This window comes from Sinocyclocheilus rhinocerous, unplaced genomic scaffold, assembly GCF_001515625.1.
Source record: "Sinocyclocheilus rhinocerous isolate Xijiao unplaced genomic scaffold, SAMN03320098_v1.1 scaffold1381, whole genome shotgun sequence".
NCBI classification, from domain to species: Eukaryota; Metazoa; Chordata; class Actinopteri; order Cypriniformes; family Cyprinidae; genus Sinocyclocheilus; species Sinocyclocheilus rhinocerous.
This window is the reverse complement of record NW_015654074.1, coordinates 272,663-287,983: the sequence shown is the minus strand read 5'-3', so window position 1 is coordinate 287,983 and position 15,321 is coordinate 272,663. Positions and strand designations below refer to the sequence as shown.

At 41.9% G+C, this 15,321-nt stretch overlaps 2 protein-coding genes across 2 annotated transcripts in view; both read left to right on the top strand.

Moving 5' to 3' along the window:
- The window catches only part of pnpt1 (polyribonucleotide nucleotidyltransferase 1), a 12,579-nt gene extending 1,627 nt beyond the window's left edge, over positions 1 to 10,952 (top strand). The window contains exons 4-24 of the mRNA XM_016523483.1: positions 205 to 309; positions 1,823 to 1,886; positions 1,956 to 2,003; positions 2,080 to 2,193; positions 2,273 to 2,459; positions 2,658 to 2,709; positions 3,488 to 3,545; positions 3,618 to 3,714; positions 3,932 to 4,034; positions 4,127 to 4,197; positions 5,622 to 5,658; positions 5,732 to 5,798; positions 5,875 to 5,964; positions 6,044 to 6,097; positions 7,540 to 7,649; positions 7,721 to 7,792; positions 8,094 to 8,303; positions 8,375 to 8,430; positions 10,471 to 10,549; positions 10,618 to 10,665; positions 10,742 to 10,952. Of these exons, the coding sequence (XP_016378969.1) occupies positions 205 to 309; positions 1,823 to 1,886; positions 1,956 to 2,003; positions 2,080 to 2,193; positions 2,273 to 2,459; positions 2,658 to 2,709; positions 3,488 to 3,545; positions 3,618 to 3,714; positions 3,932 to 4,034; positions 4,127 to 4,197; positions 5,622 to 5,658; positions 5,732 to 5,798; positions 5,875 to 5,964; positions 6,044 to 6,097; positions 7,540 to 7,649; positions 7,721 to 7,792; positions 8,094 to 8,303; positions 8,375 to 8,430; positions 10,471 to 10,549; positions 10,618 to 10,665; positions 10,742 to 10,891 (1,872 nt within the window). The 3' untranslated portion in view covers positions 10,892 to 10,952. The remainder of the gene's footprint in view (positions 1 to 204; positions 310 to 1,822; positions 1,887 to 1,955; positions 2,004 to 2,079; positions 2,194 to 2,272; positions 2,460 to 2,657; positions 2,710 to 3,487; positions 3,546 to 3,617; positions 3,715 to 3,931; positions 4,035 to 4,126; positions 4,198 to 5,621; positions 5,659 to 5,731; positions 5,799 to 5,874; positions 5,965 to 6,043; positions 6,098 to 7,539; positions 7,650 to 7,720; positions 7,793 to 8,093; positions 8,304 to 8,374; positions 8,431 to 10,470; positions 10,550 to 10,617; positions 10,666 to 10,741) is intronic.
- A 2,545-nt stretch (positions 10,953 to 13,497) lies between these two features.
- ppp4r3b (protein phosphatase 4, regulatory subunit 3B) overlaps positions 13,498 to 15,321 on the top strand; it is a 24,295-nt gene continuing 22,471 nt past the window's right edge. Inside the window, exons 1-3 of the mRNA XM_016523481.1 lie at positions 13,498 to 14,080; positions 14,155 to 14,210; positions 14,367 to 14,465. Of these exons, the coding sequence (XP_016378967.1) occupies positions 13,954 to 14,080; positions 14,155 to 14,210; positions 14,367 to 14,465 (282 nt within the window). The 5' untranslated portion in view covers positions 13,498 to 13,953. The remainder of the gene's footprint in view (positions 14,081 to 14,154; positions 14,211 to 14,366; positions 14,466 to 15,321) is intronic.

Sequence of the window (15,321 nt, the reverse complement as noted above, 5' to 3'; positions counted from 1 at the left end):
CTCATTTGTCACAAAAACGCGCGCGCACACTCTCACACACACACTGACACTCTCTCTCTCACACACACACACACACACTGACACTCTCTCTCACACACACACACACACACTGACACTCTTTCTCTCACACACACACTGACACTCTCTCTCTCACACACACACACTCTCTCTCTCTCTCTCTCTCACACACACACACACACACTCTCTCGTATGTTAGTAATGCGCTCCTGTCTGATGCTGTGTGTGTGTGTTTGTGCAGATCGCTCCATCAGGCCGCTGTTTCCCGCCGGATACTTCTACGACACACAGGTGTGACGCTCATGTGATCTCTCGTCGTCGTCTCTCGAGTCACTGCTTGTTGATATCTGGGCCCGTGTTTATCAAGCCTCTGAGAGTTACTCACAAGAACACTGCTAGGAATGGCCTTAAGAGTAAAAAAGCTGCCCTTAAAGTCAGATCTCAAGCATCTCAGTCGTAATTTAAACGAAGTGTAGGACTAAATCTGAAGTGTCCGTCTTCGAGAGGATTCACTGCTGTGCCACAAACAGGATTTTGGATGACGGCCGGCCTGGACCAATCACTGAATAGATTTCCTTATTTAAGAATATTCTCCGATAAATTCACTTTGAATGCTGACGTTCCTATAAGAGGAGTTTACATTCAGCACACATCTGACAATAAAGAATTTAAGAGAACACATCATGATATTCACATTGGAAATGAAAGATAAACTCGTTTTCCACCATGTCTTAATCACAGATTGTAAACCGGTGTGCTGTTAACTGAGCTGCCTCTATACAGCCTAGAGTTTATGATATAATCAGCCACCATGGATTCCAAAAGCAAACCGAACTGGTGCTGCTTCTTGCTGAATTAGTCGAACAGCGGAAACATGTTATAAAAGACAAGTTGAGGCCAACATTAAGTTTGAAAGCAGGAGTAAATTTCATGACTTCTCAGACAGGCCAGATGTGCTGTGAGGTTTTGAAACGCATCAGTCTTCATTAAAAAAAATGTCAAATGCTTTGTGCATGATAACTAGTGTATGTCATTTAGTATTCTAGTGTGAGTAGTGTTCACACAAATCCCAGCAGTAAGAAGTGCACTTATTTAACTGAAACTATGAATGCTGAAATGCTGGTAACAAAATAACCTTATACAATTGTTACAAAGTTCATAACCTTGCAGTTTGTTTCATGCCTTCCAGTCATAGACGCTAGAGTGCATGGTAATAGTGTCCAGTGTTTATTTTTAAAGAATATTATTAGTATTTTATAAAACATGGAATCCTCCTGTAGGTTGTTTACATTTTGCACAAAAATATGCATTTTGTTGCAGTGCTGCATCCTATCACAAATCCACCTGTGTAAACCATGTTTATTTTCCTTGTTTCCTTGTGTTATGTTTATTTATTGCTCTCGTTCACAGCATCTATATGTTGTTAGGGTTGTTCTGAAAGGCCTGAGCAAAGTCTGTCGTCAAAGTATCTCTGTATAATTGTCTTACACGACTGCGTTCCCAAACAGCAGCATCCGCCTCCGAAAGCATGGTGTTTCGTCTGCTCGCTCTGAGGCGCAAGTCATTTATCATACATGAAGATTATTATATTCAGTGGCTTCCCCTAGTTTTCTTAGTGATATTTTGTGCAAGTTTATCAGGAAGTGATGCTTTTGTTCTCTCGGACTCGTGGGATGGAAACGGTGCTATGTTTTAAGTGATATTTCAGTTTTGTGCACAAGTTTAATTCGCATCTTTGGATGGAAACCCAGCTAGTGTGAATCACTCGTGACTCTGGACTGACGCTCGTGTGTTTGTGCTGAAGGTGCTGTGCAACATCTTAGCCGCAGATGGAGTCAACGACCCTGACATTCTGGCCATCAATGGAGGTATGAGTGTCTCTGTCACAGGTGTGTGTGTGTGTGTGTGTGTGTCTGATCCTGTCGCTCGTTTCTCAGCGTCTGCGGCTCTGGCTCTGTCTGATATCCCCTGGAACGGACCCATCGGTGAGTGCAGCGTCACACTCTCACGAATGCAGCGAGTGTGTGTGTGTGAGTGTGTGTGACGCTGGCTGTGTTTCAGGAGCGGTGCGTGTGGGCCTCGTGGACGGAGAGTTCCTCATCAACCCCACGCGCTCAGAGATGAGCGGCAGCAAACTCAACCTGGTGATCGCCGGAGCCCCGTCCAGCCAAGTGGGTGAGTGTGAGCTCAGCAGCGCTCGGCGTTACCCATCATGCCCTGCTCTGACTCACTGTGTGTGTGTGTGTGTGTGTAGTAATGATGGAGGCGGCGGCGGAGAACGTCCTGCAGCAGGACTTCAGTCACGCGGTGAAGCTCGGCGTCAAGCACACGCAGCAGATCATCCTGGCCATCCAGCAGATGAGCAGAGACATGAAGATCAGCAAACGCTCTCCTGCCAGACTCTTCACCGCCTCCGCCGAGATGCTGGACTACACATGCCAGTGAGACTCCACACACACCACAACAAGACATACAACACGGGACGTTAACTGAGCTTCAGTATTCTGTGCCAAATATAGTGAAATATGAGCTGGGCTTGTGACTCATAATCCTGCGCTGTCTAAATGCATTCTTCTGACGCGCTGTTTGTTCCTCGTGACTTCTCTGTGTGAGAGTGTGATTGGCTGTTTTCTCCTCAGGTTGGCGTCTGATAAGATCTACGCTGTATTTACAGACTTCACACACGACAAGGTGCGTGTCAGCGTCACACCGGCACCCTGTGTCTGATCTCATGCGGTGTTACAGGAACAGTTCACCCAAAACTGAAGATGTGCTCACCCTCAGGCCGTCCCAGATCAGGATGAGTCTCAGCAATGGATGCTCTGCAGTGAATGGGTGCCGTCAGAATGAGAGTCCAAACAGCTGATAAAAACATCACAATAATCCACAAGTAATCCACAGCACTCCAGTCCATCAGTTAACATCTGGAGAAGACAAAAGCTGAAACTAATCCAGCATTAAGATGTTTTTAACTAAAATACATAGAGTCCATAATCCATAATAACGTGAAAAAGTGTTCTGGTGTGAATCGGGAGAGAAATCTGCACAGATCAAGCAGCGTTTAAACAGCTCTAAACACATATGTGGCTGGATTTTGATGTGAGAGACAACAGCAGATGCACTTTTTCACTGGAGGAAGAGTTATTATGGATTATGGACTCTATGTATTTTAGTTAAAAACATCTTAATGCTGGATTAGTTTCAGCTTTTGTCTTCTCCAGATGTTAACTGATGGACTGGAGTGCTGTGGATTACTTGTGGATTATTGTGATGTTTTTATCAGCTGTTTGGACTCTCATTCTGACGGCACCCATTCACTGCAGAGCATCCATTGCTGAGACACTGATGCAATGCTACATTTCTACAAACCTGATGAAGAAACAAACTCATCCTGATCTCGGATGAACTGAGGGTGAGCAGATCTTCAGTTTTGGGTGAACTGCTCCTTTAAGTGTGCGTGTTTTCCCAGATCTCCCGAGATGAAGCGATCAATAAGATCCGTCTGGAGGCGGAGGAGCACATCAGAGGTGCGTGGCGTTCATCAGCCGTTATGACCGTGTGTTTGCTCTGTGTGTAACGGTGCTGTGTGCCGTCTCTAGAGAGGTTCCCGCAGTCAGAGTCCTTCGAGGTGGTGGAGGCCTTCAACAGCGTCTCCAGAGAGGTCTTCAGGAATCTGGTTCTCAGTGAATACAGGCGGTAATTCACGCTCCGATGTTTGTGTTCTAGTGTTGTCAAAATACCGACTGCGACACCATTCGGTACTGAAACTTTAGAAACGTCCGTTTCCCGCTAATGAGCGACTGTCAGCGGATCCGTCGATGTGCAGATATATTAGAGAGAGATCCACTGACAGACGCAGCTGTGTAAGAATCTGCTCAACAGTAACACACACGTGTGCTGCGTCATGTGACAGGTGTGACGGCAGAGATCTGACGTCTCTGCGCAACATTTCCTGCGAGGTGGACGTCTTCAAGCCTCTCCACGGCTCGGCTCTCTTCCAGAGGGGGCAGACACAGGTCAGCACTGGCCCCATCTCTGTAGCACATCAGACTTGGATGCAGTTTTTATCTGATTTGTCCAGCGTTGTCTGCTGTGAATGTGTGTGCAGGTGCTGTGCTCCGTCACGTTTGACTCTCTGGAGTCCAGTATGAAATCAGACGCGATATCCACCGCGCTCAGGTCAGTAACACACTCAATCATCAGCTCATTTACTCTGAGCAATGAGAAATCACTCATTCAAAGCATGTTCCTGCTCTCACTGTGAACCAATCAACTCATATGTGATCAAGACAAAACTGTTTTCATAATCTCTCAGCAGCATGAAATAACTTGCTCCATCATTTGCTGTTTAGTTCATGTTGATGTAGGATAGTGTTGTAGGTAACTAGGGCAACCGGGGCCCCCTGGGCTAGAGGTTATGTTTGGGCCCCATACCTATACATTACAATGCCTTCAACTAGAACAGCATCATTATGGAGTAACACAAAATACACAAGCATTAAAATATGTTTTGAGGTTATATAGTAGGCTACATATACAGTACAATTAATATGCAACTTGTCTATCCCAAACAAAGTTTATATGTAATATTAAATAGTCACTATAATACGATAAACAAGATGTGTTCTCTCAGATTAAAACCCTGAAATAAAGCCAGAGATGTAGTAGTAGTATTATAAATATGTATTATCATATACTTATGTCAGGTTCTTAAATTTAATCAATCAATTCAATCCGAATAAAAAGACACGTTGGCTATTAACAATCAAATGAAATCACTATCAACAAAATCCATCGATGGATTGTGTTCAATTTAAACATAGCATTTTAATGTAGACTTCAAAAATGAAACAAGCTACTTTTTTAGAATATGTAACTACAGCCAGCAAAATCAATCTTAAATCAACCGATTCGTTTAAAATGCTAATTCATTGAGTTTGTCAAACGACTGCAGTGATAGAATCAGTTAGCGCTCTGTGCTGAGCAACTGGTCTGTTTTCTTTTTGACTGAGCAAAATTGAATTTTGTGTCTGTAAGTTACTCAGTAACATATAGTTTATTGTACATTTGCGATGGAAAAACAGGACTCTTGTTTGTGTGATAGGCTAACTCCTATATCATAGGCATATGTCATAAAAACAGAAGCTCATTCAACTCATTCCATTTTTTAAATCATTTTGATGACATTTCTGCCCCACTGTGTGTGATGTCAGGGAGACGAAGAGAGCTCTTCAGATCGCATCATTTAGTGGAACATTAATATAATATAGAATCATCCTCTGTAAAGAAATGTAAAACCCAATGGTAAGTCCAGCCATGTAGGTAACACTCTCTGATATTCCCTGGCTTTTCTACAATCTTGACAACACCGTGATTTATTTGCGGATTGATATTAATGTCATAAACATTACGGCAATGACATCACATGATGGCTGTGATGAAGCGTCGCCGTCGGTCTACGAGGAGATGCTGAAGATAAACACACACTTCATCCTGTTCCAGCAAAGGCTTTCCTCTCATTTCACTGGTCAGTTCATCTGAGCTGTGAGCTGTAAATCTTGACTAGTGAAGGTTTGACTGATGTGACGTTCGTTTTCTTCTAGTGGCGTCAAAGACAAGAACTTCATGCTGCACTATGAAGTGAGTGACGCTTTACTCTGCATGTTTAGCTCAGGCTGTACAGTTCACCTTCACTCACTGAGCGTTTCTTTAGTTTCCTCCGTATGCCACCAATGAGATCGGGAAGATGGGAGGAGCGAACCGGCGGGAGCTGGGTCACGGTGAGTGTGCTTCCTCTGTAAGACGCTCGTCTCCTTCCCCTCCGAGTCTCAGCGGTGTGTGTGCGTGTGTGTTCAGGAGCGCTGGCGGAGAAGGCGCTGAGGCCCGTCGTTCCTCCAGATTTCCCCTTCACCATCCGCGTCACGTCTGAGGTGCTGGAGTCCAACGGTGCGTCTCTCGCCGCTCTCAGCGTCTGAGGAGGATGACCCCTGAGCTCATGCTCTGTCTCTGCTCTGTGTGTCCACAGGCTCGTCCTCCATGGCCTCGGTGTGTGGCGGCAGTTTAGCGCTCATGGATGCAGGTATCGTCATATGACCGCAGTACTGTCCTGCTGCTGCCCTGTGCGGTTTGATTGAACAGGCCAATTAATTACAGCCTTACAGTAGTGTGCTTTAATAATAATAATAATACGTTTATTTTATATAGCACCTTTCTGCAAACCCAAGGTCACTTTACAATATCAAAACAGATAAACATGACAGCAGATAAACATCTGATCATACAGTCAGAGATCAGAGAAACAAGAAAGGACAATATATGTTTTAGGGTGGGTTTTGAAATCTTGTAATGAAGAAAGATCTCAAATGTGTTTGGGAATAGAATTGCAGAGTGTGGGGGCAGAGATACAAAACGCTCGTCCTCCAAACGACGCTAACCTGTGGCGTGGAATTAACAGCAGACCGGTATCTGAAGAGCGTAGTGTATGAATGAGATCAGAAATATACAGAGGCGAGACCATGACGTGCTTTGAAGGTGATGAGGAGTATCTTGTATTGAATTGGTAACCAATGAAGTCTGTGTAGAACCCTAGCTGCAGAGTTCTGGATATATTGGAGCTTATTTAATGTTGTGTTTGATAGACCTCAGAAAAGAGAATTACAGTAGTCGAGTCGAGAAGTAATGAAGGCATGAACCAGTGTCTCAGCATCACTGATATTTAAGAAGGGACGTAAGCGAGCGATATTACGGAGGTGAAAGAAGGCAGATTTAGTGAGAGAAGAAATGTGAGGAAGGAAGGAGAGAGAGGAGTCAAAGATTATACCCAGGATTTTAATGATAGTAGAAGGTCAAACCAAGATCCCAGCAATGTTAACATTGTCAGGACAGAAAGGAGCAACATTTTTTGGTGAACCGACAAGTAGTAGATCTGTTTATCAGTGTTGAGTTTGAGAAAGTTACTGGTCATCCAAGCATTTATATCATTAATACAAGCCGCTAAGGAGTTGGTGGGAAAAGGAGAGTTGTGTTGAGAACTGATATAGAGCTGGATGTCGTCTGCATTGCAATGGAAGTTGAGGCTATGATGACGGATAATGCTACCTAAAGAAAGCATGTAGATGATGAAGAGTAAAGGCCCGAGAACAGAACCCTGAGGAACACCGTGAGAGACAGGAGCAGTAGAGGACTTAGCCTGCCGCAAAGCAATGTAATGCTGCCGAATACCAAGAGCAGAGTCATGAGATGAGAACACTGCGAGAGATTGTGTCAAAAGCAGAGGAAAGATCGAACAGAATTAAAATGCTGATAGAGTCTGAGTCAGTGGCCATAAGGAGGTCAAACTTAATGAAACTTGTCAAAGAATTCAAAATGTCTTTTTTTTCTGAATCCTTCCTTGAAGCCTGTACAATAGTAAATCTAATTATTCTGATTGCCTGTGAACTTTATCCGCCATTCTAGTTTGTTAAAAAACCTAATGTCTAAACCTATCCTCATTCAGCTCATGTGTCAGGTGTTTGTGTGCAGGTGTGCCCATGTCCTCCGCTGTAGCCGGAGTCGCCATCGGCCTCATATCTAAAGCCCATCCTGAGAAAGCGTCAGAGATCCAGGACTACAGGCTGCTGACCGATATTCTGGTAGGTGCTCCAGCATCTGTTCCCTGAGCGTTAACCGAGCCGCGCGCTCATTCCTCTGCTCTCTAATCAAGGGAATAGAGGACTACAACGGAGACATGGACTTCAAGATGGCAGGCAGCAGTAAAGGGATCACGGCTCTGCAGGTAACACACTCTCCTGTGTGCCGTCTGTGTGTGTGTTCACTAGGGATGGAACGAATTATCAATATCTCAATATCATGATAGCAAAACTGTCTCGATATTATCGTGGTCACATGATGATATGAAACGATAGGTCTTCCGGGCAGAAATTGTAGTTTTTAAATATATATTTAAACTACTTATTCTAACATAAATGGTCTTTAAAGTTGTGTTTTGTGGCATTATGCTTTGGCACAGTATCTGTCAAACGAACTCAAACTGAAAGCACAATATGCTTCATCTCTTCATCAAGTCTGTTTCAAAGCGAAGCACACACTTGGTTCAGACGGCGTGCGTGTGTGTGTGTGTGTGTGTGCGAGTGGGTGTGTGTGTGTGTGTGATGAAGCTCTGCTCTTGCTCTCTGGCAGGTGTGACCATCTCTCAGGTGGATGAGGAGACGTTCTCTGTGTTTGCTCCGACGCCCGGCGCCATGAGTGAAGCGCAGGAGTTGATCCGAGCTGTCTGCAGAGATGATGTGAGTGTGATGATCAGCTGCTCTGATGATGTCCCGTGATCAGACTCTGATGCTTGTCTTCTGTTCTGCAGCAGGAGCAGCAGCTGGAGTTCGGAGCCGTGTACACAGCCACCGTCACAGAGATCAGGTGGAGTTTAGCCTCTCACAGGTCTCAGTGTTTATTGTTCGGATCGAGTTAAAGGCATAGTTCACCCAAAGATGAACACTTGCTGCTAATAAACTCGCTCTCAGGCCATCCAAGATGCAGCTGACTCCTAGTAAAGAAGATTTTTAGCTGAAACCTTCTCCTTGGTGATTCATAAAATGCAAGTCAGCAGCTACCTGTCTTTGAGAATAAAAAAGGCAACACAAAATTAATACCCGTGGCTGTTACATTTAGTCGTTTAGCAGACGCTTTTATCCAAAGAGACTTACAAACGAGGACAATGGAAGCAATCAAAATCATCAAAAGAGCAATGATACGCAAGTGCTATAACAAGTCTCAGTTAGCTTTAACGCAGTACACGTAGCAAAGTTTTTTTTTATTTTTTTATTATATAATAAAAAGAAAACAGATAGAATAGATAAAGAATAGAGCAAGCTAGTGTTAGAGGCCTTTTTTTTGCTTTTTGTTAATTGTATAATAAATAGAATACAAAATAATAGAAAAGGTAGTGTTGTGTTTGTTTTTTTAAGAAAACAAGCAGTTAGTTAAATGAATAGAGTGCAAGTCTAAAAGGGGCAAGTTTTTTGTTTTTTTGATGATATATTGAGGTCTTATGAAGCAAAACGATATGTCTGTGCAAGAAACCAAACATTATTTACAACATTATTACCTGTAATCCAGAGCTTCAGGCAAATGGGGAAATATGATTCTTTTTCAACAAAATGGTTATTTCAAACAGTTTGTTTTAATGTTCACTAGTTCATTTACGTAATCAGAGAACACGTGTGTAGCAGTATATTGGATGTGGGCAGCTCTTAAAGTGACAGCAGTCTAATATTCCTGCTTTCTCTCACTCATGTTCATCAAACAACACAAGAGAGAAAATCTCTCGCTGCTCTTGACTAAATCACTTTAATAACTTTAATAAGAAGAAATATATTTAATCAGCGGCGGACAGTAGCGAAGTATTTGTACTTGACTCGAGTAAATTAAAAAGTGTCTGTACTTTATCAGACTGTTTTTCTTTTACTTCAATACATTCCAAAGCATAATGTCGTAGTTTTTACTGCACTACGTTTCATAAATAATTTTTTTTGTTTTTGTTTTTTACATATAATACTTAAGAACATTAAAAATGTAGTACTTTCTTGTACTCAAGTAAAACTTTGAATTAATTTTACTTCAGTAAAAGTAAGAAAGTACTAGATTTCTAATGTGATTAAGTACTAAACGATATTTAACATGAAACGTAGTGCAGTAAAAAGTACAATATTATGCTTTTTGGAATGTAGTGAAGTAAAAGAAAAACAGTCTGATAAAGTACAGACACTTGAAAAGCAGCATAAAAATACTTCACTACTGTCCGCCTCTGTATTTAATTCACACAGTGAAGAATATGCAGTGTTTTTATACATTCGACTGCTTTATACAATGTATGTAGCATTTCTCATATGTGACCCTGGAGCACAAAAGCAGTGTTAAGTCGCTGGGGTATATTTGTAGCAATAGCCAACAATACATTGTATGGGTCAAAATTATCCATTTTTCTTTTATGCCAAAAATCATTAGGATATTAAGTAAAGATCATGTTCCATGAAGATATTTTGTAAATGTCCTACCATAAATATATCAAAACTTAATTTTTGATTAGTAATATGCATTGCTAAGAACTTCATTTGGACAACTTTAAAGATGATTTTCTCAATATTTAGATTTTTTTGCACCCGCAGATTCCAGGTTTTCAAATATTGTCCTATCCTAACAAACCATACATCAATGGAAAGCTTATTTATTCAGCTTTCAGATCATGCATAAATCTCAATTTCACAAAATTGACCCTTATGACTGGTTTTGTGCTCCAGGGTCACATTTATTTGTTCTACTGTAGCTTTTTTGGGCTGTTGCTTGTAATTAGTTTCTTATTCTTATTTAATCGCTGCCTGACTGTTTACTTGTCTTCAGTGAGCTTGAGTTTTGTTGTAGTGTTTAGTGTAGCTAGTAAAGCTAGTTTGTGTGTTCCAGGGACATCGGCGTGATGGTGAAGCTCTATCCCAACATGAGCGCTGTGCTCCTGCACAACTCCCAGCTGGACCACAAGCGGGTGAGCACCTGTCCTCCTGTCCTCTGACCCCGCTCGCTCAGCTTCTGAAGTGTGTGTGTGTGTTTCAGATCAAGCACCCCAGCGCTCTAGGACTGGAGGTCGGGCAGCAGATCCAGGTGCAGTGGGCAGCAGCCGCAGCGTGTGCTCTCTGAGCTCTGCGGGTTTCTTCACCGGTGTGTTTTGTACTCTCAGGTGAAGTATTTCGGCCGCGACCCCACGGATGGCAGGATGAGGCTGTCTCGTAAGGTGCTGCAATCTCCGGCGGCGGCGGCGGTGAGGAGTCTGAGCGACAGACACAGCATCTCTGTAGGAGCGTCCGGAGAGCAGAGCCCAGACTCATAGAGCGGCTCACCTGCGCCTTACTGAACACTCTGTATTTTATAATAAACGCTCTTATTACACACATTGTCCTCACTTGAGCTTTTGCATTACACCGTGTCCTAACTACACGCGACGCGATAAAAGGTATCTTTTCCATGTTAATCTAAGTTTTTGTCCTAACTAGCCGCGACGGTGACACGCAAAATTTCAATTTTAGGAACGGTTTCTATTTGCGCGACGCTGTGGCTGGAACAACAACATACAAACTATATGAAAGTACATAATCTCAGGTGATCATGTGCTTTATTCAAAGTTAAAAGTCTCTAATATGAGTTTAAATGTAATTTTGTGTGACCTTATGGCCATACTGAAAGCAACAATAGATAGTTTACCTCAGATTTTGAAAATAAAGCAAAGATGACCGTTACGAGTGTATTCCGTGTATTCCAACGAGTGTATTCCATGACAAAGATGTTATCAGTCATTCAGTATGTACATTTAATGATGTTAAAAAGCTTTAATATTTATGAATTATGAAACACACGCTTCTGATTGGCTTTGATATTTGGCTGCGTTTGGTGTGGACCATAGACTGTATTAAAACAGGTGTGGACACACAAATTGTTTGTCGCTGGAATCTTGTCGTGCCGCGTGTAGTTAGGACACGGTGTTACATGTTTGCGAAGGGTGCAAACCCCGGAGCATAACTATGGAACGCCAATCCTGCCATAATTAGAAATAAATGTACAAAGAAATGTAAAAAAGCAAATATAAATAAATCAATATAAATAAATATACAAAGAAAAGTAAAACAAAAATAAATAATTATTTATAATTTTATTAAGAAGTGTAGCCTACATGACGCGCCTGTTGATAGTGTGGGATTAATGATTTAGATGGGCAATATGGCCAAAATCTTATATCATGGGTTATTATTTCAATTTCACGTGGGGGGTTGTTTCGTCTGGGAAGCGTGTCAATCTGTGATCGCGTGCATTTGCTGAAGCTCACGAAAGCGTGCAATCGCTTTCTTATGCACGCTGTTTTTTTAGGTTTCACTTTCAACGCATACAAAATCTTGCCACATTAATCAAACATTGTGGTGTCAATACTCAATGAGTTACAACGCAATCAGAAATTTAAAAAAGAATTCCTTTACTGGTCATTTTGAAATGTCAAACTTTGTCCGCAATTGTTAACCACCTCAATCTGTATTATAGGGTTTTTAAAAAATTCCCTCATGTCCAAATTGAAGGGGGGTGGTCCGCTGCAGAAATAGGCATTTGAAAAGACTGCACTGTTCTCGGTCATCAGAGGTATGTGTATAAAACACACAACGTTTACCAGAGAGCTTCTCTTTTTTAACACACTGGATGGTGATACACTATATATATCTCGTTTTTGTTTTTAGTAGACATCCAAGCAAAAGAGAATGACTCCCTGTCACAATTAGTGTAATTAAAGTAAAAAATTATGTCAAGCTTTTCTTGTGCTTTATTTCTTTCTTATTTGGCAGATGCTGTGATGACCAGCTTCCCGAACCTCAAAGAGAGTGCCAGAAGGATGCTGGACAGGTAAAGCCTACAAATCTTGCCACATTAATCAAACATTGTGGTGTCAATACTCAATAAGTTACAACGCAAATCAGAATTTAAAAAAGAATTCCTTTACTGGTCATTTTGAAATGTCAAGCTTTGTCTGCAATTGTTAACCACCTCAATCTGTATTATATTTTAGGGTTTAAAAAAAATTCCCTCATGTCCAAATTCAACATGAAGGGGGGTGGTCCGCTGCAGAAAGAGGCATTTAAACAAGAAATAAAACCAATAATTAATAATTTCCTTTAAGTTCACTGTTGGTTGTTTTATTTGTTAAAAGTAAACCAACAAAAGGGTTCATCTTTTTTTTTTTATGTTGTCATTTATCCGTAATGTTTTAATGTTAAGTGTGATAACATCAGCTTGATTTGTATTAGATTTTTTTTCTTTTAAATATCTTAAGTTATTTAAAATATTTAATTTTTTTCATTTTTATTATCTTAAGTTGTTAAAAATTCCTGATTTTTTAAATCATAATATTTATATTTAAGTGTATTGTATTTATACAATTTTATTTAGTCATTAATTCTTTTGTATTTTTATCATTTTGTATTGTCTTAAGTTGTCAAAAATGTTATTTTTCTTAATAAAAGCTGTATATTGAATTTGTTTGTATGGATTGCCATGTTGTTGTCTATTAGACATATATATGTAGTGGTTTAATAGCGGGCTAATTGATGACTAGTCTATGCTTGGGCTATGATTAGAGTCTATTAGATGTTCACTGACAGCCCAGATTCAGCCTCGTTTTAGCCGAGACGTCTGGCCTGTGTTTAGACGGCTAATAGACATCTTTTAAACGCAAAATTGCTTGCTGGGTATTAAACTACATCTTATGAGTTTAAGTCAACCTCAGAATGATCTTAAAGAAGAGCTGCTAAAGACTGGTTTTTGTGGTGGCTGTGCTATAAAATTCAGTTATTATAATCTTAATTGAAGTGATGAAGAATTCTGAAAGTCTCCCTCAAATCACCGTAAGCATCTTCAGTTCGCGGTAACGGCGGTGTCCTGCGCGGCCGCCGTAGCCCCCGCGCGGAAACCCCGCGCCCTCAGAAGACGCACAAGATGGCGGCGATCGGCGGATAGACGAACATTCGCGTAAACACTCGAACCGTTCCGTGCTAATCTGAGCTATAACGAGACCTGAAGGCGGTTAAACATCCGAGCACCGTGCTGCTCGGATCGGTCGGGGTTGTGTGAGGTTCGGCTCAATCTGAGGGTTAATTAACTGCTTTCCTGAGTTTAAGATGACTGATAGGAGGTAGCGTCAGCTTTAGGTTTAACGTTAGTGTTGTGATATAAACGCTTGTCTTTCCAAGGGTCCGATCAGACCGGACTTAGGCTCCGGCTCGTTTAGTGTGGATTAGTCAGGGTTAGGATGAGCGGCGGCCGGCTGCGCGGATCTGAGGCGAGGCAGTGCTAGCTTTGTGCGTCAGGACTGCTAGTGCTGGTTCGGTTCGGTTCGGTTCGGTTCGTGCGGGAAAGATGAGCGACACCCGGCGGCGGGTGAAGGTGTACACGCTGAACGAGGAGCGGCAGTGGGAGGACCGGGGCACCGGGCATGTGTGCTGCTCGGAGCCGGACTCGCTGACGGTCACCGGCGAGGCTGACGGTAAGCGACGCGTCTGTCGGAGCTCCCGCTGTCGCGCAGCTCGTCTGATGCGGTGTGTTTTTGTTCTTCTGCAGGCTCTCTGCTGCTGGAGTCCAAGATCAACCCCGACACCGCGTATCAGAAGCAGCAGGTGAGTCCAGCAGCGCACTCCTTCGTTTACACAGCGCTCATAACAATGTGTGTGTGTAGTAATGCAAAAGCACAATAGTAAACTCTCAATCTCAGTTAAAGTCAGTTCATAAGCGTCCGTCTGGGGGTCGTGAGCGCGGTGGTTTTGTCTCCTCAGGACACGCTCATCGTCTGGTCCGAAGCGGAGAACTATGACCTGGCTCTGAGCTTCCAGGAGAAAGCAGGCTGTGATGAGATCTGGGAGAAGATCTGTCAGGTGGGTCCGGTGCTTCATTTGTAAATGAAACATTGTCGGATCCAAATCAGCAGTTAAAAGGCGCTGTGACCGACACTGACGACACGACTTCAGTTTCCCGGAACATTCAGTGACGTCACTAAACGGTGATGACGCAGCTATAAGAGCATGGTTCACGAGTTTCTGCATGCACCTGACTATTAACTATACAGCCTAGCTTTTCAAGCCCTGGGTCAAACATGGGTCGCCAGGATGATTGAAGGCAAATGTATGCAAGTTGCATTATAAATAACAAAAATTGTTTCCATAAAAATAAAATACAATCATAATCTATATAGAAAAGGTATACATATATCTGACATAAATAATTAACCGATATAAAACAGATGTGAGGTGCAGCGATCCTCAAACAAGTTGACGGAAAGGAAACCGAGAACCGAGATGACAGAACGCGCATCCTGTTTGTTTGCTTAATTACAAAAACACAAATGTTCTTTTTATTGTGAGTGTGCAAAAATAAAAGTAAATATTTAGTCATTTAGCAGACGCTTTTATCCAAAGAGACTTACAAATGAGGACAACTGAAGCCATCAGAATCAACAAAAGAGCAATGATACACAAGTGCTCAGCTTAATGTAGTAGACACGTAGCAAGTTTTTTTTTTTATTATATAGGCCTAATAAATAAAAAGAAAACAGATAGAATAGAAAAAGAATAGAGCAAGCTAGTGTTGAGGCCTTTTTTGCTTTTGTTAATTGCATAATAAATAAAAAGAAAATAAATAGATAGAATACAAAAAGAACAGAGAAACTAGTGTTTTGTTTTTTTTTTATACATTTTTTTAACACTTTGCGGGTTGTCTTACTCTTATCTGTAT